Source organism: Falco rusticolus, chromosome 7 (genome assembly GCF_015220075.1).
Source record: "Falco rusticolus isolate bFalRus1 chromosome 7, bFalRus1.pri, whole genome shotgun sequence".
In the NCBI taxonomy this organism is placed as follows: Eukaryota; Metazoa; Chordata; class Aves; order Falconiformes; family Falconidae; genus Falco; species Falco rusticolus.
Window position 1 is genome coordinate 60,483,353 of NC_051193.1, and position 25,808 is coordinate 60,509,160.

The window sequence follows — 25,808 nt, forward strand, 5'->3', positions numbered from 1 at the left end:
TGTCAAACACCATTTAAATGGCAAAAGTAACTCATTAAAAAAAAAAGAGAAAAAATGGGTAGGCTTTTGTTTTCAAGGACAGAGATCTTGTTTCAAAAGATTTCACTTCCTCTTTAGGCACTTCAGTATAGGGCCAGACATTTAAAAATGCTCAGCAGATAGCAACTCTCATTGCAGTACATTGTGTTCAGGTTACAGGATGAAGTCAGTGTTTCATTTAGATGCCTAATATACACTAATCAGAGATCATGACTCACGCCAGCATTGTTTAAAAAATTAGAGTTAACGGAAACACAAAAGTCACAAACTTGTGATTTTTTAAATTAATTGATTGACTTGTTGCACTGCATCTCTAATGGCCCCAGTTCTGCAAGGAATGGTACATGAGTGTAATTGAAGCTAATTTTCTCTTATTTTGTTTCAAGACTTATCAAACAAAATAGTTTTTAGAAAGAGTAAGAAACCTTATGTTCTGACAGGTTGTACAGCACTTATTTCCATCTTACAAGGGTCTTCCTTATTGGATAATATGGACCCAGTCCTCCAGCCATTATGGAAATATATTTGCAGGATGTTCAGTAAACATATGTATAATCAGTGGTTCATTGTTCAATATTATAGGACGTTCCAGGAGCTGCATCAGCTGTAAGCAGACAGGAATACAATAAAAAACTATTTTAAAAATACACGGAAAAAAGGTACAATTAATTAACTTAACACACAAAGTAAAAGGTACTCAATGAAATTATGAAGCAGGAGATCTAAAAGAATCAAAAGGAAATACTATTTTCATGCAGTGCATAATAAAAATTAAGCTGGTTCCTACAGGATGTTGTGGCTAGCAAAAATACAAATGAATTCAGTAAGTAATTAGATAAATTAAGGGAGAAGACATCAATTAATACTTATTGAATTCCATTTCTGAAAGTCCCCACAGGCTGTCTTCTTAAATTTGGGATGGCAGCTTTCATGCCATCCTGTGTGGTTTTAACTTTCCCATAAACATTCTGGCAACTGCAGGAGGTGAACTCAGCTGAACAGACTGTCCATCTCACCCAAAATAACAGACGTTTTTTAAAAACACATGAACTTGCAGATTTGGAGGCCTACCTGTACTATATTTTTATGTAAAGCAAAAAACTTTTAAGGAATCCCTAGAGGGTTTTCATTGTATTGAGTGGTTTCTGGTTTTATTTTTGCTATTTCCAAAGACTGGGATGTGGCCATTTAGGTAGTCTGCTTTCACCAGAAAAAAAATTGAAAAAATACTGCAAAATGTACCCGCTTAACAGATTTTCAAGATATTTCTAGCACATTTTTCTGTAAAATATATAGAAAATATAATACATACATCTACTTTATATTTAAATATGTACATACATTTACGTCAAAGGTACTATAATATACATTAAATAATAAAATGTAAATCATTAGCAATGATGATCTGAATTCCATTTCTGCTTACATATAAGACGTTTGTGTCATCATTGTAGCTCTAATCCATATTCAGGTCTTCATGTTTGGTGTGCAGTAATATGTAAATTACCTAGCCAACTGCATTAAGCAGTGTTTGTTTATTCTATTTCTTTTGGCGTAGCATATAACTGAATTTCTGCCAAAAATGTGGCTGCTTCAGGGAACACTGTTCAAGTAGAAGGAAGTTTTGAAAGGAAACGCACATCATAAGTCTTTACTCTCCGAAACAGTAAAATCAAAGCAAACTTTCTGTTCATCATAATTTCTGTATTAATGTAAAATAATGGGCTTGTAAAATACAATGAGAGAACTGAATCTTTTTAGAATGCTCTGTTTACATTGGCTTTGTAAACAAGAATACAATGCTAAGAGGCAGTGATTTGGTTATATGTGGAAAGGGTGACTAAAACTGGTGAAATGTGAAAATGGAATGTTTAAGAGAACTTATTTCAAAATGGCATATTAATCTCCCCTAAAACATAGCATTAAAATGCATTTAAATTTAGAAAGCAGTGAAGTTTAAGTGTTAAAAAAATTGCATTAATGATGCATAGAGCTATCTACTTATGCTTGCAGTCCTTTCAGTCTTCCAGTCTGACACTTCCTTTTTTATCCAGCCAGCTAATTTCCCCTCTTTTGTGAGGAGTAACTGTTTTCACAGTAGTGCTTACCCAGCAAGCCTCCTTATTGTTTCATGGTTAATTATCTTCTTGAGCTTCACCTTCTCGAGTGAAGGGAGAAAGGCTGGGCCTCCCCACAGCTCTAATGAAAGCTAGGTTTTAAAGATGCACTGTGTGAATAAATGCAGTGTCTGATCTACCAACATAATAAATGAGTTCCTAAACTTTATGGATTCACAGTTCATCCAGCAGGTTTACTGAACAATGTGGAAAGATGCTTTATTTTAAAAATCTCTTTTTATTTTTAAAAGGGGGGGAGGGGGGGGGGGGAATATTGCTTCAGTATGAAACCAAATACCACAAACTCTTCCAAAATTTCTAAGTGTTACACAAAAGGTGAGTGTCAAATGTTCAGTTTCAGTACAAACCTGAGCTGCTGTGTGAAAGGCTTTGCACTCTATACTTTAAAGTTCTAGATTAACAACACTTATATTAATAATGTTAATACTAGTAGCCCTGTGACCCTCAGTTGTTACACCACTTTGTAAACTCTTAGTACTCATTGGACTTTTTGTGCCTCACCAGCACTGAAAATAGCAATTGTAGACAGACTTAAATCTTCAGTTTATGTTCCAATTTGAGCTCAAGTTTAAACTGTGTAACATTTAAAATAAACTCTCCTGTAATAGAAGAAAGTTGAACAATAGCAATAGTGGTTTTGTAATAATGAGATACTCCCCATTGTAATTTTGTACTCAGCCAAACTAAAGCAGCCAAATATAAACTTCTCACCGTAGTAAGATATAGTTGTCCATTACTTTGTCTTCTTCTAAGTGAATTTCTACAGGGTAGGCTTATATTAAGTAATTTCTTAAATGACTGAACCAAAATGTGCATATAACACTGATACCTTAAGACAATGGACAGGATCTATGTGATGTACCAGATTAGGCTGCAAATTCCAGTCCTTATTTCTCAGCCATCTCCAGGGCTACGTCGGCATCTGTTATGTGCAGAGAAAACTATAAACGTCACCACTTACCAGTGATGGAGACAAGAAAAAAACCCTGGAAGTTCAAGGATGAGATGATCTTAGTGAAAGAGCTCTGCCTAGGGATCTCTTATACTTGGAAATAAGGCCAGTGTTTCTATTTTGCAATGTTTGAAAGGCAGCTCTTCTTAGATATAGGCTGTGTAATGGCAAGGAGCAGTTGTATTCTTGTAGCCTTAAGGTGCTTGCCATTGTAATTTTGATTCATCACCAGAACTCTCTGCCACTCATTGACAACTGAGGTGTTTAACTTAACACTCGGGAATCCATAGGTAGGCAGACTGTGAAAGTATTTATAATAGGCAGCATTCTTCTAGCCTTTGACTTCACAATACTTGCTTATTGACTCCCCTCTAGTCAATATCCCAAATTTACAGATGGCAAATCAATGACTTCAGGAAGTGCCTGAACTGAGATGACAAAGAAATTGTGTTGAAAATTTAAAGGGGGGTGGAGTGGGGCGTGGGGGGAAGAGAACATTCTCTTTGATAATGTAAATTAGGCTAAATCTGGTAGTCTCTCAACTGCTTCATGAGGAGGTGAAAGTGATGATAGAGCCAGATATTTTTCATGCAGTCCTGTCATTCATAAATAATAAAGTCTGCCTTCCCAGTATACTGGAAAAAAATTTATTTAGAAATTCAAGCCTCTCTCCTCCAGCTCTCGGTGAGAAAACTTTCTTCCTAGGTTTATTCTAAGGTCAAGCTCCGAAGGGCTTATGTCCTATTCTTTTGTACCTTATCTGTTTCTATAGTGATCCTCACTCTAGTTTTTCTTGCAGACACTCATTTCTGCTGAAACAAAGCTCTTAAAAACTCTGTGATTCCAGGTGTGGTGCTGTGCCTGTTGTAGGTTGGAGATGACCATTGTGGCCATGAGTGTGTTCATAGTGTCCACTGATTTGTTCTGGTTTAACTGAGAGTACATCATTAAAGGAGTACCAGTTCCAACGTAAGTGATGCTAAATTGAAAGTATTCTTAACCAGTATGCAGTTTTCTTAACTAGTACAAAGACAAAACGACCATGATTTTATTATGCCACTGTAGCTTTACTAGTACAACTTTGTTCACGAGCACCTGAATGCAGAATGTAACTGATTTGCCATCAATATGGGTGTACCAGTGAAACATTGTGCCGAAGTTCTGCAGTGTAGAAAAGCAATAGAGCAATAGTTAAACCTGTTTAAGCATGGTCAGTTCCACAGATTTCCTGGTTGTGGTGGATTTTTTTGGTCTTAACCATAAAGACTGATCTTTGATTGGGTCGAATTCTGTGATTGGGCATGAATGAACTCCCACCAGCTTGCATGGGTATGTATCTGAGGTAGATTGCCAGGATTTGTTCTTTTCTGAACTAGGTGTGCATGGCAACATTTTAGGTTTGGGTAAAGCTAGGAATGTTTTTCTAAAGAGTTTCATAAAGGGCTTGTGTCAGATTCTTCCACAAAGAAAATCATATATTCCTCTGAAGTAAAGGTGAGACCAAAATGACATTCAAGGGCGAAAAATCCTGTCATGTAACCTCTTGACAGATGAAAAGAAAACTACAAAGCAGCAAAAACAACAGTCAGTAAAATATGCCATATAGCCAGGTTTTCTCATCACAAAAAAAGCCTCCCCCCCCCCCCCCAAAAAAAAACCAACAACAAACCAACACCAAAAAAAAGTGCCCAAATACACAACTTGGAATATAGGTCTGGGATTGTAAACCTATTTGGATGACAATATGATTTGATAAAAAAATGTTATAGATGTTCTTCTGCTCTCTAGTAACATTTAAAGGGCTTCTTCAGCAAATGAGAACCAGAGATGCTAGAAAGGCCTGTGAGGATATGGTGGCAAAAAAAACGAGGCCACTGCTTCCCCAGAGGCTGGATAACGGGCAGTGTGTCAGCAGTGATACTCTGGGCAGAGCGCAGGGACTAAACATGTTGAGTCCTTGCTTTTGCCTTGATCTGTGATAGAAGTTAGTTCCTGCACACCTTCTGCTGACGCAGGTCACCTTCTGTTCCAGCCTGGTTTGTCTGCACCATCTGGTTCTGCAGACAGCTTACCAAGGGAGTTAGAGGAGGCTCAGAGGACCCACCTGCAGGCACAACTGACCCCAAAGAGTTACCTAGCATGATCACATGGCATTCAAAGAGAAGAAGAATGGTTAGAAAATGGCCAATTTCTCTGACTTTTAAAAATATTTTTGCTACTAGTAGGGACTAATAGATTTCAGCTGGGCCTTAAAATGTCACTGCATTTCATCTGTTATTTCATCTGTTGCTTAGAAGATGTTCCCACAAAGCTGCTATCATGATTAAGAAAATTATCAGTTTTAAAACTTTGATATGACAGTCCTATCCTCAAGACTTTCACTGCTGAGCATTATCAGAGAACTTCAAACATTGTCATAAAGTACCTGAGCAACGGTGGAACCTCAGTTGTTCCCATAAGACCCAGCCTGCACTGAGACCCTTGCAGGTGACACCTCTGACTGCAGAGAGCAGAGGTGACGTCAGTGTTCTTCCTGTGGTACAGGAATCTGTACATACAACCACGCATTTAGGACCCCAGCAATACCTGTAAGCATCCATAACGCCTAAGAGAAAAGCACAAGTTCTGCCTGTGCAGGACTGAGCATATTACTTCATCGAGGGAGGCAAAAATAATTGTAAAATGAAGCAAAAGAAAGTATGAACCACAGTTTTGGATCTTATTTTCTTGGGAAATAAACAGATGCCTTCTTCTTTTGACTGCAATTATATCAAATATATATGTTCATGATCAGTTTCTCTGGTGATCTGTGATAAAGCATACTGCTTCCATATATTTTGAGACTGTATTGTAATGTGCAGGTCACTTCAATATTATGCACATGGAATTTTATGCGTATGCTTATGCATATTAAAACGTTGGTGTTGGGAAATGGGGAGTGTTTTCTTGTTGGCTATGGTATAGGGAGCTCCATTTAGAAAATGAACTTAAGTGAAGCTGAGGTGAAGAGGTACTGTACACATAACTATTTCCCTCAGCAGAAGTACTTGGCATGCTTGCATTTTTCAAAAGACAAAATCATGTTTGTCTTCCTTGAATGTGCACACATTCCTGGAGATGGGGGATGGTTTTCTTTCTTTCTTTTTCTTTTTCCCCTGGCCCCTAAGTGCAGTTGAGTTTGGTTAATTTGTCCACGGCAACTGAAGGATATGTTGCAGGGGAGGGAGGAACAGAATTTGTATTTATTATTGTAAAAGCTCTTTTTTTCATGTTAATTCCTTTAAAAAAATATAATGGTACGTAGGGGTTACATTACAGGCCTGTTTCACCAACACAAAGTATCTGTACTGGAGTAGCACATGCAAATGAAGCTGAAACAGAGAATCTTTGTTTAATATAATTTGCTGCAGAAAAAGCAAAACTATCTGTGTTTTAGTAAAGGAAACAAATGAAAAAATGCATTTTTGAGACTTTTCCTTAAAGAGCACTGGGATTGAGGAAATGTCTTTATTCAGTTTAATAATCTTATTTCTTCCCATTAACATTTTCAGCAGATTAACTATTTAACCATTAAACGCCAACCCTACAAACACTTAAGTGCAACCTAACTTTGGTCACAGAAGTTATCCCACTGAAATGGGAGTACTGTCTTGTGCAAATAGTTCAGGGTTGAAATTGGGAATAGCCAAGCTCCTTAAAGCAGCACTTTCAAATACATTAGAAGTAATTCAACCTTTCACTCTTCTGAGTCTGTGATTTAATTGATCTTGGCTTAAGTATATATGAAACTTTTAATGCAACAGTAAATGCTTCCAAGTGTTGTTTATCTAGTGGTAATATTTTAAAAACAGGAATATGCATAACATGGTGGATCTTTTTATTCTTATTGCATTGTTATTTTTTACTTGTTTGGTCAAAACTATTTACCTTCTTTTACTGTGAACCATGTGATCATCAAGATCTACTCTACATGCAGTTGTATTTAGTGACTTTACAATGATAAAGTCACTTTGACCTACTTTAAAAATGCCCATTTTTAGAAAGATGGCTTATACAGACACTCTTGCATATATAAAAAACAAGCTTCTAAATTCTGGGAAATTTAGTGCAATCAGTTACACCAGCTGGTGTCCAAAGAATTTTTTGCCAGACAGAATGGTGCCTATGCAGCATGTTCTGTCACCGACTTCAGCGAGGCCAGGATTAAGAGTGAGCGTATAGGGCAGACCCCATTGAAATCTGAATCTTTGCAGCACACTCAAAGCTTCTCTTTAATTATGGTCTGTCTTACACGTGGAGATCAGCATGTCTATCTGTCACAGACCCCTTTCTTGTTGGGCATTTGAGGTTCCAGGAGTGATACCTTGAACCATACTAGGTAGAACATCCTTTGGAGCGTGTAAGTGAAAACTTACACTAGAAAAGCCACATTCATCATTAACTGAAATGGGATTAAAAAACTTGGTGCAGCTCTCACACAAGTACATTTTTCCCAGTTGGAAATGGCAATAGATTTGTCTGCCTTGTGTAAAAGATGTATTGTGCAATACTATACAGTACTTTGTAATGAAAAACAAGACAGGGGAAGAAACAACAGCATTTTTTTCCCAGTGAAATGAGCAATCAGAATTTAGCTCTGACACCAACTAACACTTAAGGCGTTGTACCTGCCATCCTCTGTATAACACCAAGGATCAATTTGGGGAATTTTAAATGCTCTGTTGGCAAGACCTAATAATCTATTACTAGCATGATAACTCCAATCCTCCAGAACCCTACATAAGCACCGAGCAGCCTGATAAGGTGACATCTGACATGATAAAAATAGTCCTTAGAGATTCTTGGGGTTTACCTGCTGTGGAGGTCAGTGCAAAGATAGGCTGCAGTAACACTGCCTTCCTTTCTTCGTTACAGAGATTTATTCAAGGGTCTGTATGATGTTGCTCTCTCCAACAACTACCTCAATGTCTAAAGGCTCTTTCTTGTTTGAGCAGCTTGCTAAATTTTGTAAAAAAGACAGGGAAAATATATACCTCTACTGAAAATGCTAAAGCTGAGTGGTTCGTTTCAAAGTTAAAACTTGGTCTGTGCTTGGGAAGGGCTGCGAATGTAGCTGATAACCACTGGAGCTGTACTTCAAGGGAGGTGATGCTTATAAGAAGAGCAGTAATTCACTAATATCAATTCAGTCAGTTCCTTGGACAGAGAAAGCTATGCTAGAAAAATAAGCATATCTATATAAAAGCCTTTGCAAGAATACCTGTAACAATCAGAAGGAAAAAAAATAAATACCGAATCCTTCACCATCATAGCTATGCCTGCAAACCTTCTGAGTAAATACCAGGCCTCAGAAAAGCACGTGCATTTGAAGAATAAAAAATAGGCTTTGAAGCAAGGAGCACTCAGTGAAGATGAATGGGCTGAGGTCACAACTCTACATGTTTTATTGTTTTAGTCCATCTGACTTGCAGAACAAACAAGGCAGCCAAGTGCTGATTTACAGGGGGAAGGTTATCTTCCCGACCAATAAGGACCAAATGTTTTGTTTTTGAGAAACAAAATCAGATTCTATGGAACATAAAATCCTTGGAACCTGCTGCTGATTTCCTGCCTTCAGGAATTTCTTTTTGCAGCTGGCAGAAGCTTAAACCAGTAAAACTGTGCAGTTTAGGAAGCTTTTCACAGCAATGTCTTCCTAATGCTAAGTACAACAGAGTCGTAAAACATGCCAGAGAGAAAATGAGTAATTGTAGCTGATTTCTTGTTTAACCTAACAAGTTTTCAAACCAACAATTTAATTATTGTCATTTTCTTGTATTTAACTTGCAGGATGGCTAAGGGTCAGCTACAGGTGGGAAAATGGGTCCAGCTAAGTACCAGCCACAAGCCATTATGAAAACAAGGCCCTCTGGCAAATCCAAATATGGATTTCTAAAGTCCACAATGTACAGAACTGTTCTGACAGCTGTGGTGGTCTAGAAAATGGATGTTTTCATGGGAATTTAACATTTAAGCTATCACTAGCCAATGTGTCATGGGGGGTGGGGGGGGGGTGGGGGGGCGGTGAAAGACTCTAACAAATTTACTGTAAAAAAGCTTTGGAGTAGGTTGATCCACAAAGAGACTCCAGCCTTCAACATTAGGCATGACACATTCTCAAAATTCCAAAAGCCTCCTAACCTGCCAAGGAGGAAAAAAATCTTTGGCACCCTTATTTCTGCCCATGACTATGTGCAACATCTTACCACAGCTGCAGAACTCGGGGGCCTGCCTTACAACTAAGCCCAAGGAAGCACGAGGACACAGATTTATCTTACATGGAGAATGTCTTGCTTTGTCAACCACCCTGCTGAATGGCGGATAGCTAAGCTGCCCAATTTGTTGAAAATAATTCTTCCTTACGTCAGTTGAGTGTTTTGGCCACCCACCGTCGGATGGGATAGCCTTGTGCCTTGCACAGAAACAGTGCCACCTACAACAGGAATTAAAGAGTCACTGGAGCAGGGATTTGGACCTGTCTGTGCCTCTTGCTAGCCAAGTGTGCTGAACACTGTGCTGCAGGATAAAATTCTCCACGTCTATCTACGACCCAATTAATATTTAACTCTTTTATGCAAAATGAAACAAGAGAAGCAGGCTTCTTTTCAGAACAGCATGTAGGTAGGGCTTCTCCTGAGAGAATGAGAACCTGGTTCATGTCTCTTGTGCCCAGTCTGACAGTGTCCCATGCCTAAAATCAGTGTCCCATTAAGCTGTTGGAGAACATCCCACGATTTCTCACAAAAGGGCTGAGCCACTTTGGTTCCTACTTTAAGGAGAGAGTTCCCAGCTGAGAATCAAAGCCAGAGATACATGCCGTCCCCTGCACAATTAACCTTGGCTGAGTCTTGATGAATCTGAGTCAGTAACTAAGCTGTATACAACTGCACTTCATTGGACTACAGCCTCCATTTACCTGCCTGTATTTCATTAACTTTGTAAGTTTGTTGTGATTTAGATTGCTATTTGGCATGCGATCAGTGCTGTATTTGAAAAACAAAACTTGCTCCAAGAAAGCTCGAGAGAGTGAGAAATCATAGTTGAAAGGGGCTTTTTTTGTAAAAAGTGCTTGTTTTTCTGGATACAGTGATCATTGTTCAGCTGTTAGGATGATTTAAACTAAACAATTCTACATTAGTTAACAGTTCCATTACAAGACTTATTGTGTAAGAAAAGACTTCCCTAAAATGGAGGCCTGTCAATAATTAATTAATTTGTGCTCAGAGAACCAGCCCCAAAACCAGGGACCACTTCTGTCTTATTTTAAGGTGTTTAAGGTGAGTCGGTACTGTTCGCTACTTGACACATCACATTTCAGTGAGAGGAGTTGCCAAGGTATTGTCCCTCTCCCACACGTGTTTCTGGAAGGAACAATTCTTGATGTTCTGAGTCATAATAGCAAATACTACGTGAAAGTTACGAAAATCTTAGAAAAAGCAAACTCAGTTTAGCTCAATTATTTATCAGCCCTTTCCTAAAGAAAGGTGTCAGCACAGACAATATTTGAAATTCATGCAGTATTTGATTAGACTGATTGATTGTTCTTACAGCTGAAGATATTAACATTAATTAGTCTTACTTACTGGTCATTAGTACTGCATTTATTATGAAGCAAAGAATAAATAGAAATTCTGATAAAATTCATTGAGTTATGTGATTTCCAGTGCATTAGAGCTGCTGTTTTAAGGCTGACGACATAAAGGTTTGTTATAAACATCTCAAAAATCCTTTAATAAACCCTTTATATCTTAACTTTTTTAAACTTAAGCAGGCTAAGTGAGGTTCTCATATATCCAACATGCTAATCTCATGTTTTCTACTAACACACTAACTAGTCCTATGTGATTCTGCAGAATGGTTAAAACTTGTTACATATAAAGTGGCTAAGCACAATTAATCTCTATTAAAGAAAAGTCAAATTTCTGTATCATATTTTGACAGCAAATAAAAAAAAAACCAACCAACAAAACCAAACACCCTAAGAAGACTAAGAAATCATGCAAAATTTAATAGATTTCATTTTCATTGGTCATTTTAATGGTACAAAAAACATAACAAAACTAAAAACCTACTAGTGATCATGGTCCCAAACCCACACTTTACTCCAATTAATTTACTTTTATGTTTTCAGTGGAAGCACATTTAAAGTGCAGCTGTAAATATTTGTAATCTTTGACTTTTTTTTTACAGGAGCCTCTGAATGTTATCGAACCCAGTTTGATGGATCTAAATGGTCCAAGTGAAGATGCACTGGAATGGGATGAAACTGATATAAGTAATAAGCTGATCAGTATTCATGAAGACTTAATTGATCCTGATCAGGAACTCAAGAAAGATGATCTAAGTCAGAAACCTGCTTCAGGAGAATGTGGCGATAACGATGTGAATGAAGACGAAAGTATCAGTGATCGTGGAAGTCCTCTTTATTGTCCCAGCATTTCTTCCCCTCCAAATCCTCACATCTATCAGGTCTATAGTCTTCATAATATTGAATTATCAGAAAAAAAACACATGCCTTTTTTGAAAAAAACATCCAAACTCTCCAATGTAACGCAGTCTAACATGTTAAACAAAAGTCTTAGTAAAGACTCGTCATTTTCATCTACCAAATCTCTGCCAGACCTAATAGGGGGAAACACGCTGGCAAAACCATATAACTATATGTATCAGAGTGGAAACATAAGCAGGCATTCTGAGAGTGAGAGTGGAATAGTGAGTGAATGCGATACAGAAACTACAAATAATTCCGAAATTTTTTTGCTAAATGATATTGAAAGCACTCAAAGTAATCCTGAAATTGGGCATGCAGAAACTCAAGTGGATGATGTAGTTGATGTAATAAAACAAAAAATTAAGCAAGATGAAGATGACCGTGCTAGTCTCTCAGATGGTTTCCAGTTGGCACCTTCTGCATGTTGTGGAAGTGAAAATGGTGAGGATTTGGGCAGTATTACCACATGTAACCCTGTTTGTCTAGAAGAATTGCAAGGAAAACATGACGTGTTTACATTTTATGATTACTCTTATCTTCAAGGCTCCAAATTCAAATTACCACTGATAATGAAACAATCACAAATTGAAAAACCACATACAGAGGGCAATTTGTTTCATAGCTTTTGTTTTGATAAAATACCTGGTAAATCTGAACATAAGCCTGGAGAGTCACAACCAGATGGGTTTATTCATGACCATACTCTGGCAAGTATCACTGGAGAATCAGATCCCAGTTCCTGTAAGTCTGCAGAAGCTGTAAGAAAATTAACTGTTACAGAGAATACAGGACAGATTTCAACTTTATCTCGTAGTTCTTCATTAGAATCTCTGTCTGTAGTAGGTGATCTGTTCAGCTCAGGTATTTTTAAAAGTGGGGACGGTCTTCAGCGAAGCACCTCTTTGGAGAGCTGGCTGACTTCCTACAAAAGCAACGAAGATCTTTTTAGTCATCATGGCTCAGGAGACATAAGTGCAAGCAGTGATTCTGTTGGAGAGCTCAGCAAAAGGACATTAGATCTTTTGAATCGCTTAGAGAATATCCAGAGTCCTTTAGATCAAAAGATAAAGCGCAGCATCTCTGATATAACACTCCAAAGTAGCTCTCAGAAAATGTCTTTTACTGGACAGATGTCTCTAGATATTGCATCCTCAATAAATGAAGACTCAGCAGCTTCTCTCACTGAACTCAGCAGCAGTGAGGATCTTTCTCTCTGCTCTGAAGACATTGTACTGCACAGAAATAAAATACCAGATTCAAATGCATCATTTAGAAAACGTCTTAATAGGTCTGTAGCTGATGAGAGTGATGTCAATGTCAGCATGATTGTTAATGTCTCTTGCACTTCTGCTTGTACTGATGATGAAGATGACAGTGATTTGCTCTCAAGTTCCACCCTTACCTTAACTGAGGAAGAGCTAGGTATCAAAGATGAAGATGATGACTCCAGTATAGCAACTGATGAGGATATTTATGAAGAATGCAACTTAATTTCAGGACTTGATTATATAAAAAATGAACTCCAAACTTGGATTAGACCAAAATTTTCTTTGACAAGGGAGAAGAGAAAAAGTAACCTCAGTGATGAAATTCAGCGGAGTAAAGAAGTTAGTAATGAGACATCAAAAGCCACAGATACATTAAGCATTGAAACACTATTGAATGGTTCAGTACAGAAAATACCAGAAAATAATGGCAATAGTAAGAATGTACCACGTGATTGTGAAAAGGGGACAAAGAGTCACCTGATGAAAGGTATCTCCCAGGCTGCCAAGGATCAGCTTGTGGATGATATGGAGAATGGCAATGTTGAAAATACTCTTGAGAGTCAAAAGGAAAGTCTTGTTAGAACGTCAGCAGCTCCCAAAACTCATGCATCACCTGATGTCAGAGAAGCTGAAAATGAGTGTTTTGTCTGTGAAGCATTTACAGACAGTTCAGATGATTCACATATGGATGGCAAGGAAACTGTTCTGTCATCAGATGGATCCAGAAACATTCCAAAAGAATGTCAAAGTCTTCAGCCTGATTGTCACTCTGTTGCTTACTCTCCTGCTAAAAAGCCTTGTCTTGACTCTTGCTCAGAAATGAATTGTGTAGACATACAAGAAACAGCTTTACAAACATCCTTACCTAATGGTCAACAACACAGCATAAGCATTACTGAAAAATCTACTGATCGCTGCACAGCCTTGAAATCCAATGAAGCAGAATGTGACTCCTCAGACAATGGTCTTGATTCATGCTGTAACTGTGACTCTGCTGCCTTTGATAAAAGAAACATGGAAGATGGCTCAGTACACAATTTTGTGAGAGAGATAATAGACATGGCATCAACAGCTTTGAAAAGTAAGTCACAACCTGAATGTGAGTCATCAGCTCCAGCTTCGTTAGCACAGATCAAGGAAAAAGTGTTAGAACACTCTCACAGACCCATTCAGCTAAGAAAAGGGGACTTCTATTCTTATCTTTCACTTTCTTCTCATGATAGTGACTGTGGAGAAGTAATCAAGTACATAGAGGAAAAGAGCAGCACTCCTGTGCCACTGGACTTCACAGATGAGAGAGAAAATATCGAATGCTTTTTTGAAGCCTGTCCTGAAGAAGAACGAGTTGAGCAGCAGCAATCCATTTCTAATGGTACTCCTGAAGCACGAGCTGAGCAGCAGCAACCTCTTTCTAATGCTGTTTCTGAAACACCTCCAGAGTCACTAGACAAAGTGACTCGAGAGTCATTAGAAGTTAAAACTTCATCTGAAAGCAGGGATTTATCATTCTTATGTGATGATGCCAATGATATAAACGTCCCCAATCCTAACAAACAAAGTGTATCAAACAATTTGAAAGATGGTGATTTGCTGATTTCAGACAGGCAAACTGAATATTTGGAAAAGAATTCTCCAGAGCTTAGCACTAACAATAGTAGTAAAGGAAAATCACCTGGAGCTGAAGAGCCCAAAGGATGTGTTGCTGCTTCTGAGGAGGCTTCAGCTATGGAGTTTCAGTTAAAGCCTGGCCATTCACAGGAAAAGGATGTTTTGCATCAGAACAGTAAAACTCTTACTTGTGAAGAAAATCTCCTGAATCTTCATAAGGAAAGACATATAAATATGCACAGATAGAATGTAACTCTCTCCAGGCACGTACATTATCCTAAAACCAGGTATGTACTCTACAAGTTGCACATTCATTTTTTTTTTAATTTTTTTGGCCTTTTTTTTTTCTTTTTTACATTTTTTACAATGAAAGGAGATGAATCACCATCCAGGGCTTCTGTTTCATGATAGTGCTATATCATTTGTCTTGATTACACTATAATCCAAATTTACATGCCACTGGTCAAGAACTGCAGTGAATACTAACTGCTTCTTGCCCTTTGACTTTGCACTGACTGGAACTGCTCCTTCCTGGAAAAAAATCTGCTTTCTTGCAGAACTTGGGAATTCTTCAAAAGTAATTCCATATCAGCCTTCTCTTCCCTCCTCAACTGAGCTGTGGAACCAGAAACCAGCTCTACTCATTGATTCCCTTGTCTACAGTCAGATGGCCTTGTGAGGTGTTCAAAATCACTCCATGAGGCGGAACTTCCAGTTTTACCAGAATTTTGAAAGACTAGTGAGTTGGAGTTCTACCATACTTCCATACAAGCCATGAAGAATGGCTAAGCAGACTGGAGAGAGATAAAAATTCATCTCTTGATGTCAGTTTACCATGATTTAAGTTCAGTAAGCCATTATTAAGAACACAATTATTACAATGCAGTGTTAGGCCAGAAGCTGAGGTTACCAAAATAAGAAATCTTTGCAACATCATTAAAGAGTATAATGTGAGGGTAATGTAGAATAAGGACCTGAATACCAAAGCAGATGGAAACTGATAGCCACACAGCAGTAATGGAACCTTTGGTTCTCTTTTGTGGTAAGGATTTTGAAACTTAAGTAAGATGGTGGAACCTAAGATGAAAAAGTGGCTCTGATCTCATCCAAAGTTTGAAAGTGGTTCAGATAGGGAATTTCTGACCTCACGTAAACATCTAAAGATAACTGCATATTTAACAACAAAAGAAGATTTACAAAGCAACTTCTGGATCAGATCCCAGCGTGTAGCACTGCTGCTTTGAGTTGGACTAGTTGTTTACTACCCAAAAGCCAGCACAGCTGTATAGAATGCCATTAGCCTTTGGAAACACTCCTCCAGTAGACCAGAGCCAGCATGACAGCTCCAAATACCACTCCAATTCCAAATTGCACTGCTTGCCAGAAGCTATAGCAAGGGAATTTCCAATAAAACATGAGGCTAAGCATGGGAACCAATTTCCCCAGGAAGCTTTGGAATCTCCATCCCTGGAGATTTTCAAAATTCAGGTGGACGTGGCCCTGAATAATCTGATCCGCCTTTGAAAATAGCCTTCCTTTGAGCAGGAGGTTGGACCAGATGACATTCAAGTTTCCTTCCAACCTATGTTATGCTAGGATTCCATGATGTTGCTAGGAGAAAAGGCTGTTATTCATCACCTCCCATGAAAACCATTAGTACTCTCCTATTGCAAACCATGTAGTTGTAGTAGAGGATCTGGGCCTATTTATACAAAATAGATTGCTTTGCTGCTATTAGATATCTAATTTCTGCACTTCCTGATTTTGCTGTATTATATTACTGTGCTTTGGGCTTTTCTTTTGCACATATTAGTGGTTTACCCAGTGTTCACACATTTACATATGTAAAAATGTGTCTACTGCTTACCACTGTCTCTTTCAACACCTATCTATTTGAATAACGCATTATCTTGGAAACATTGTAGCAAAGAGGATATTTCTTGAATGGCTTTGAAATAGGCTGTCATGACTTGTTTATTGCCAATTAAGTTAACACTTGGACACACCCAAACAACTGGAGAAGCGATGGAAATCAAATGGGATTTACAAAACTCACAGATGATACTATGTATTCTAGAATTACATTAAAAGGATTATGTGTATATGGAAACCTCTATTTGGAAATGGAGACGATGACAAAAGTCTGAGATTGATAAGGGATAATTATGTAAACATACGCTCTTCCTAGATTACTATTTTATTAGTTTTCTTTTTTTTCCCCATTCATTTCTATAATATCAATTTGAGAAAGAATACTTACTATAGTGTGATTTTATTCTTCATCTCATTCTTCCACTGATGAAGATAATAACATGTTTTTTCACTTCATTAGTACTTTTCCTCTGAGGATCTCAAAATACTCTGTAAACTTTCCCTCACTCTTCAGAACTTTGTAGTTATGTACAGGGTAGATGGCTGTGATTTTCATGACAGGAATATGACAAGATGCAGCTGCCATAAGGTCTAAGGTTGGACATAGAGGATGGAGATAATTAATAAACGCTCCACAATGCAATAAAATGTAATGCTATGTCTGTATGCAACAACTTCACAGGGTTCCATTATAGTTTTAATTTTTGCCCAGGGGTTGACAAATATTTTTAAGGTAACAAAGCCCTTCACCGCTTCCCACTTTTTACATTTAGGTAAATATGCTGGTTCTTATCTGATACATACAGCATTGCTTCCATGAAATTCTGTATTATTCCCAGTAGTAAAGCCCTACGATAGTTATAGTTTGTCTCTGGCACACCAAAAAATGAAAATATGAGCTGCTAGATTTAGTTTCATTAAAGTCTGAGCTCCCTTCCCCCACTCACAAGCCTGGTGCTTTAACTTCATCTCTCATGCTATGGGGAATGAATTACAGAAGCAATCTATCCTAATTTGTTAACTTATTCAAATAACAGTTATTATACTTAACTATGCTAAAGATTATCTTTTTGGTGGCAGATTGTTTATTTTTTGATGAGGCTAATTACTGATTTTCCAAAGGTAATTTACATTTATTACTAATACATCTTTTAAAATGTGACAGATAAATGTTGTTCCCATAAGTGTATTATGAAAAAAGTTACTATTTAAAAACACATTATTTAATTTGAAAGATAAATGGCAAACACCATTATTTTTCCTGTAGCACCTGTGCTGTAAGCTCATTTAAATGTGTAATTCCATGTGTAGCTGCAATACTTAGAGAAAAATAATCTATAGTATATGTGTACCTTAAAAACATAGTGAGAATTCCAAGCTGAAAAAGGCATAGTTTCAAATGTAGTTTGATTTTATTAGTTTTACTGGTTACCTTGGTTGTAAAGCAGAATGAAAATAATAGTGAAGAAAATATTTTTGCCACATGATGCAATCCTGCTATTTAGCAGTGTGCTACAAAAAGTGACCATTATGAGAAAATAATAACAATTCTGTAAGCAGGCTTAAAAATATCTCTGTGAGCACTGCCTTGTACGAGCCAAGACAGAGTTCTTCAGCAGAGGTGCTCATAAAGCTATGCAGATTGTATTTCTCAAGTAGGGGACAGCTTGAAGGAAGTGTCCTTCTGTACATGAGATCATGAGATCTTCTGCTGTCACTGTGACCCATGACTCACCAATGGGATGGGAATTTTAGTCACATATTCAAATATTTGTAGAGATCAGTACATTAAGCCGGTTTATGTGATGTGTCCAAGTCTTTTCTAGAGAACATGGTTAGAATTCTGTGTGTAATCTGTTAGTTCTTACAAGTAAATCCAAAAGCTATTTCCTTCCTTTTGTGCAGAATTTGTAATTTAAACTTAAGTTTTAACTTCATTTAGGGGAAAAGATATTTTACTTGGGCTTAAGAAAGCTAAATTGGCTTTATATGACAGTGCTGCGACGTTAGCCAGAATATCCTGCCACTTGCCATAGCCAGGAGAGAAACCCCAGACTGGTACTCAGAAGACTTGACTGTTATTTCCTGCTAAGCAACAGATTTTTTTGGTATGACTTATTCCTTCCTTGCCTCAGCTTCCTTAGCAACAAAATAATGAGAATAATGATCAATGGGACCTGTGAATCATGATTTATTTACTGAAAAGTGTTTTGAGATCCACAGATAAAAGATGATACATAAATGCAAAGGACTGTTAGTTAATTATTCATTACAAGAAAAAATAATATATAGGTTTACACAATATTTAATATGTAATAATTTACTTTTTAGAGAATGGAAGTACAAGAACGATCTAAATCTTTGCTTACTGTTTTTTTCCTAGAGGTTTTTATAGGGAGGTAGTTACTATAATGTTTCTTTATAGAGTTATAAACAGTCTGACTTTTTAGCTCCTTACAGTAGCTGACTTTAAAAAAACCAACACCAAAACCAGATAATCTTGTACTGTTTCTGAATTACATGATTTTTTGAAAAACTTGACGTATCCATCAGTGAGACTTTTCTTACTATAGATGTATGAAACTCACGCCAGAGTTTTAGAAACCTTTTGATAGTCTTCCCATTTATTCAGATCAGTTCTTCTTTAGTTTCTTAACAAACCGTTGAGCTTTTCACTATTATCATATAAGTTTATTTCTTCTGTAAATTGGGGGGGGACGGACACTGGTCAGTTACAGCAAATAAGATCAAAGGAGAAGGTAACTGGATAGATCCAGATATTCCTGCTTAATTTGGAAGGCACATAATGCGTGTCTGGAGTGCCTCCTAGGAAATGCCTGAGATGTACTTTGCACTAATCTTTGAGCTGTATTCTGACAGTTATTTCTTCATAATCCTCATCATAAGCCTGTGCTCTTTGATGAATAGTTTAACCCTAAACTCTGAGCTGGATAATTCTATAGTATGAAAATTATCTCATTGCTGCTACTAGAAGTGTCTAAATAGCTAATTATAATTTAAAAATACAGTGATGACACTGACAATTCTATTCATGGACCACTTGTGTGACAATCCTTTCCTCCTCTCCATTGAAATCTCATTCTATATGTTTACATAAATGTTAAAATAAGTGATGGGTAGATATTTCTGTTGCTTGGCTTTTGAAAATTCCTATGTTTTCATTGATCGGTGCACTTTTGAGTGTGCTGAAGGTAAGTTCACAGGTAAGGATGAGGACAGAATCCAGGGAAAAGGTCAGATTTGATGAATTCCCTTGTTTCTTTAGAAACAAAGTCTTTACAAAAATCAATGACTTTTCTACATCAATACAATTTTTTACACTAACTTGTACCTCAGGCTGTTAAAAGTCATTGTTTGCCTACTGTATGCTTCTACTTTAAAGGCTCTGGCATGTGACCGTTTAATAACTATCTGTGGTTGTTCTGGGAGAGCTATGTTTTGCAAATAAAACTTCGTTTTCTGTAACCTATTATTACTTTTTTTGTTTCCTTTTAGAAACTTGGCTGCAATTCAGGTGCAGGTTCATCCTGTAAACCCTAGAATGACCTCCAATTCCATTGTATCACTGCCTTTCATTACACTGACTCCCAAGATAAATTTTCTTTCCAAATGTGATTTGTCCATGTTGGCTTTGTGATCAGGCTGCATATGCTAGTCCTATTTTGGTGATCATACTGTATTGTAGCAAGGCCATTTGCTTCCATATGGGTTCCTCTCCCAAGCTACCTCTAATGACCTCCCCTTCCTAAATTGGATGCTTCTGTACTACTTATCACTAGTTCTGTTCTTTAAAGTTTTGAAGTTCCACAGAATTCACGATCAGTTTGTTTCAACTTTTCAGAACTGTACCTATCAGTACTCTTTTATTTTATGTATCAAATTTAATATTTATGTGTATAATGCATAAGTTTATTGAAACTATTTTACTTTAAAAGTGACAAATTTGTTGGATTGCAGCGAAAAGAAGTCATTAGCCCTCCTGATACAATACATCTAAAAATTAAGCAATTAAAATAAATGGTGGTTTATTTATTTAATTTTAAAATTTAATCTATGCAACACTTCAAGAAACAACTACATGGTGTTGTATATTAGGAACTGTTGACATTCTACTGAATTAAGTACAACATTTTGGTTTTTTATGCTTCTTGAGGTGGTAATGAGAAAAAAAGTTTTTAAAAAATGTGTGCCTTGCTGTATTTCTTATACCATTTATTAAAAAGCTGCTTTCACAGTAAAATTATGTTGGTTTGAAAGAAGGAAATAGCAAGGTTAAGATGTGTGAATAATTTCTGTATATATGTATAACCAAGTGCAAACATTGATGTATAATGACAGTATAAAATGCTTTCATGTTTGTGATGTCCAGTGATGTGGAAAATATAAGCCTTAAAACCATTAGATTGCATGGTAATTAGAATTGGCACAATAAACATAGTTTATTGGGGAAAAAAAAGCAGAACTTGTGATCTGTTTTACCTGCGTTCCAAGAACAGAATGATTTATCAAAATACAGAAGATTATGGGTTTTTTTGCAAATATTCCCTAGAGGTATGTGATTCCATAGCTGGTGAAGATTTTTATTACCTAGATCAGAGGTAAAGAACTTTTTCATTAAAGATTCTGCAGGTCTTTTGGACTGAAGAAGGAGGCACAAATATTTAGCAATTTAAACTAGGACACTGCCAACTGCAGTGGTGGCAATGATCAGGCACACATTTATAGCAGATCTTTTCTTTGTTTATCAGTAACAGTTTGTTGCCTGCTTCTTAAAATTTCATGCATTTACATAATTATATTGAATAAGCTTTTTATATACTTATACAGGCTGGTGGTTTCAATGACTTAGCCTGTACATTTTAGATGGTTTTATCTTGTGTTAAACTATATTGGGTGGCTAAAACAAGCCAGACAGCTTTATAACCTACCTCTGCAAACATGGCATTCATCTCCTAAAAACACTATTGGGAAGGGATGTGAAGAAATGTAAAAGGCAAGAAAAGCTCTCCCATACAAATTTTAATCATTAGTTTTCCGAGTATATAAATGTTTTTACAAAAAGCTTCAACATCCTTCTTCCTTTAAGAAACATGTATTACTTTGACAAGCTTAGCTAGAAGCTTGGAGGAACTACGCTGACCAGAGGATGTGTTCATACAAGACTGAAGGAACAGGTACTTAAAAAAACCCAAAACGCATGTTTTCCAAATTATTTACCTCCTCCTATTACTGCAAGAAGCAAGCTATTTCTCTCAATTTTAACTTCCACTGCGTAGCCTTGAGTAGGCTATCATGTGGATAGGGCAGCAGAAACAACTCTGCTTAACCAAGAGTATAAAAAAGTATAAATAAAAATATTTATAAATAAATTATAAGAAGCAATTATTAAGAAAGCCTTTTGAATCCATAAAGTTTTCTGATCATGCATATCCTGTATCATGTACAAATCTATAGATTAATCTATAATTACCTAAAATCTATAACTGTATAGCTAAGGATTACTTTAATATAATTTAAATATTTTAATTCAAATATATATAAAGAATTCAGAATACAACTCTTAATTTTAGTAAAGTATTTACAATGACAATTATGTTTGTTTATGAGTTATTTCAAACATGATTTTAAAAATTATTTTGAAATGAAATTGAATTTAGAACCATTTTTTTTTTTTCTCCACAGCATTTTCTGGTTTACGTTGCATTTTTTAAAACTTGCTTTGACTATAGTCAAACCTTACACTATGACAACAGGAAAGCTAGTAAGTCAGAGGCTTTTCAGACCTGTCACCTCACCCAACAGACTGTGCAGAACTCCATCAATTACTTGTACCATTCTATTAGGCCATTTGCCACAAATTCACTTTTTTCCTGGGGGAAAAAGGTAGTACTTGTCAAATCAATAAACCACATATTCATCATACAATATTTGGAATATTATATGGTCACAACTCAAATTTCTGTGGTTCCTTTCTGAGAGATGCCGAACATTTTAATTTAACTAGTGTTCCCAGATCTATATTATTTAATCTCATGAGATAAATTCATCATTTTTATGACTGTGATGCAAGACCCATCATTACCAACTATTCCTTTTTTGGCATGGTTAGGAGATTTACCCTTTTTTATTTTTCTTCTCAGAATATATTGGACTTTGTTGTCAGTAAAAATTGATTGCTAGAGGAAAAGAAATCTGATATATACAGGATTTATTCATGTCTTAGGGTAAGTCATATGCTTATGGCCAAACTGTGCCTAAAACTTTGTTAATCAGTTGCCAGCTGGGGTTAAACCACAACAAACTTTCAAGAAGTTCTAGTGGCAACTCCCTAAAGAAAAATACTGGTATAGTGTAAAATTAGTGTTGACATACCAATATTACCTCTAAGGTCAGCCTATACGCAGATTCCTGTATTGATCCTGTTCCTTGGTGGTGAAATTCTCTTGCGATGTAGAAACATGCTGCAAGCTTTCTGCAGCATTTATCTCCACCCAAAGTTCTATAGGCTGCTTTTCATTCCACACACTCCCTGGCTAATGCTTGAACAACATCTGCAATGTGTGAGGAGGCCATTTGACAGCAACGGCCCTGACACGTGGATCTCCCTTTCCTGCCTGCTTCACATTCCTCCCACGGAGAGCCAGAGCTCTCCAGCTCCAAGTGAAGGGAATGCACACAAACACTGGTGGTAAAACACATGCCCGGGACTATAATTTAAAAGGTGTTTTGTAATCACAGTAGTTTTATACATGGCTAGCCTTGTAAACCACGTCCCCAGTCTTTTTCACTTAACAATTTGTCTTTTTTCCCCAAGGTAAGTCAAAGAGTTTTTATGGAACAGTGCTTCTGCACCTTTGTCACAGTAAGAGAAATTTAGGTGGCATCTCTATGTCCTTATGGTTGGTTGTGCTGTTCATTGTGTACATGTAAGCATGCAAACATATGCAAAGATACTGAAATTATTCCTGTTTGTTTCACAATAAACTCAGATAAAGAGTCTCTGTCAGTTAGATGGCATCTCGACCTTCCTCCTTGGTGACAGGATGCACGGCTGACATAGCCTCCGGTGTCACATATTTTAGATTTTTATTCCAATTCCTCTGTGTTGAGGAAAACAACATATTTTGACTAAAATGTATCTGGTAAAAGGGTTGCCTTTTTTTTTTATTCTTTTTTTTTTTTTCTTGAAGACATCAGGAACAATGTTTTAAAAGTTCCTGTGCTGCAGTGCACAGAAAAGGGGTTATTAATGTTTAGGCCAGATGGTACTAATAGTTGGCTCAAGAGGATTAACAGGGATGTCAAGTTCTAAGCCAAGTCAATCTCCCTTCACTGACAAGTTTCTACAAAGTTATTCCTAACGAAAGCACCACTTTGAGAGGGATTTTGGCCAAAAAATGACATCTGATCTATTGCCCTCAGTGCTGCGCTTCTCATTTTTCAGACTCGCCCTGTTTCTTGTACCTTTTCTACCAACCTGAATTGCTTACATTTTTCATGTGACTACTGTTTGCTCAGTAAATACATGTTCATTCCTGATTTTATAAATGTTTTTCAGGACTGGACCATAAATGAACTTGACATCACTTAGGTCTGTGCACTGGATGAATTCAAAGTGCTTTGGTGCTTTGAAAATGGAATTACCTATGCAGTAGCAAGTAGTATTACTTTATTTCTGGGGAGTGGGGAAATAAGGTAAGTTAAAAGTGAAGTTAGATTTGTATAAGTCAGTAATTTTAGTGTACAAATATTACTGGGATATTGTGGTTATTGTCAAACAAAACCTTAAAAATTACAAGTAGTACAGAATTACACCATGCTTAAAATGAAATTATATGGTGTGAAAAAAAGACAAAAGTTTTTACTTCCACTTTATGTTAAGCTCACATCTCTGTGACATTCTGTGTTTGCAAATGAAAGTGAAAATAATTTTTAAAACACATGCAAGATTTTTAAGATATTCCTCTTTCTTGTAATTACTGTGAGGGTGTTTTAAATGCAGCAAGAATCCAGTTGTAGCATTTTGCAAAGAAACATTATGAGAGTGACGGGGAAAGGCAAACATATTTGACAAGATTTGAAGCAATAGCGGAAAAACAAACTATTCTTGATGCACTTCATTTACAGAATGAAAAAAGTCAGACTCTGGAAGAACGAATATTGAGCATCAACCATCTACCCCAAATCTATCCCTTTTTTTCAGGGGGAGATAAATGCTACGGGAAATAATATGCCCTCGAGCAAGGTAGTATGGCAATTTCTCATACAGGCTACTTGTGCACGTATACTTGAACTTCTGCTTTCTGATTTCTGCTCAATGAAAAGCTTTATCCCAGAACTGCCTTTAGAGGGCATGGGTTTTGCTATTTCTTCATAGGGAACTGGACCAAATTTGGGCTGAGAAACATCTGCCTCTAACAAGCTTGAAAATGAAGTTGTAGCAAGCAGAATTTAAATAATATACAATAGAAGAGAAAAAATTATAAAGGGAAAAGAAAACAAAAAAGCAACTCTTTCTGTAAATCCTAGTGGTCCCCTGCCAGTAGTTTAATCAAGAATACTCTAAGCTGTGTAGGATTATGATAGTTCTACTAACTGATCATTATTTATCCTGACATACTGATGCCAAACAGATCTATGCCTCTCTATAGTTTGTGCTTTAGTTACCTCAAAGTAGGGCTTTTCAAAGTGCTGAAAAGATTATGGAAATGTCTTTTCAACAGTTAAAATCGTGGCACAAATTAGAAAATAGCCCAGCCCCACAGCTCTGTTGGGTTGCTGAGCATCTGTGCCAGCCCAGCTGATCAGTGACGCTTTTGGCCATATTTTGTGGAGGCAAAGTCTTTAAAAGGCTTTTCATGCACATAGAGCTCTATGTTCCACTATTAATATGCCTACTAAAGAAAGCTTCCTCTGTAAGGGGAGTCTGCCTTAAATGAGCGTGTAAATGTGTCTCAGACCTGTTGCTGTTCATTTTACATATTCCTGCATCTCTTAGCCTCTGGTCTTTCGATCTGAACAGTTCTCTACTTGTAGCTTTTCTTCTTGCACAGTTCAGCAGCTAAAGGAAGAGTTTGCATCTTGTAACAGGCCATTTACAGGTAACGTTTTGGAAGGCGTGCAAGTGGCAGCCAGAGCAACAGGGGCTTGGAGCAAAGCGAAGGTGGCTGGTACATCTGTAATGCTGCAGCTGTGCCAGCTAGGCTGGAGGGAGGGGTCGGATCTGCCAGCGACATGCTGGCTGATGACTGAAAAAGAAGAGAAGCAGAGAAGGAATTTGAGCTTCAAGGATAGTTGATGGGAACTAGCTCTGGTTAAAATATTTGTGGAATGATAGGAGCTTATACAGGATCGAAACAGATTTATCTCTATTGCTAGAC

General features: G+C 37.0%; 1 protein-coding gene across 2 annotated transcripts in view; it reads left to right on the forward strand.

Annotated features, from left to right (window-relative positions):
- Nucleotides 1-20,872, forward strand: part of AKAP6 (A-kinase anchoring protein 6) — a 287,417-nt gene extending 266,545 nt beyond the window's left edge. For both annotated transcript variants that reach the window (XM_037395841.1, XM_037395842.1), the window contains exons 13-14: nucleotides 11,359-14,822; nucleotides 19,924-20,872. In XM_037395841.1, the coding sequence (XP_037251738.1) occupies nucleotides 11,359-14,781 (3,423 nt within the window). In that variant the 3' untranslated portion in view covers nucleotides 14,782-14,822; nucleotides 19,924-20,872. The remainder of the gene's footprint in view (nucleotides 1-11,358; nucleotides 14,823-19,923) is intronic.
- The last annotated feature ends 4,936 nt before the right edge of the window (nucleotides 20,873-25,808 follow it).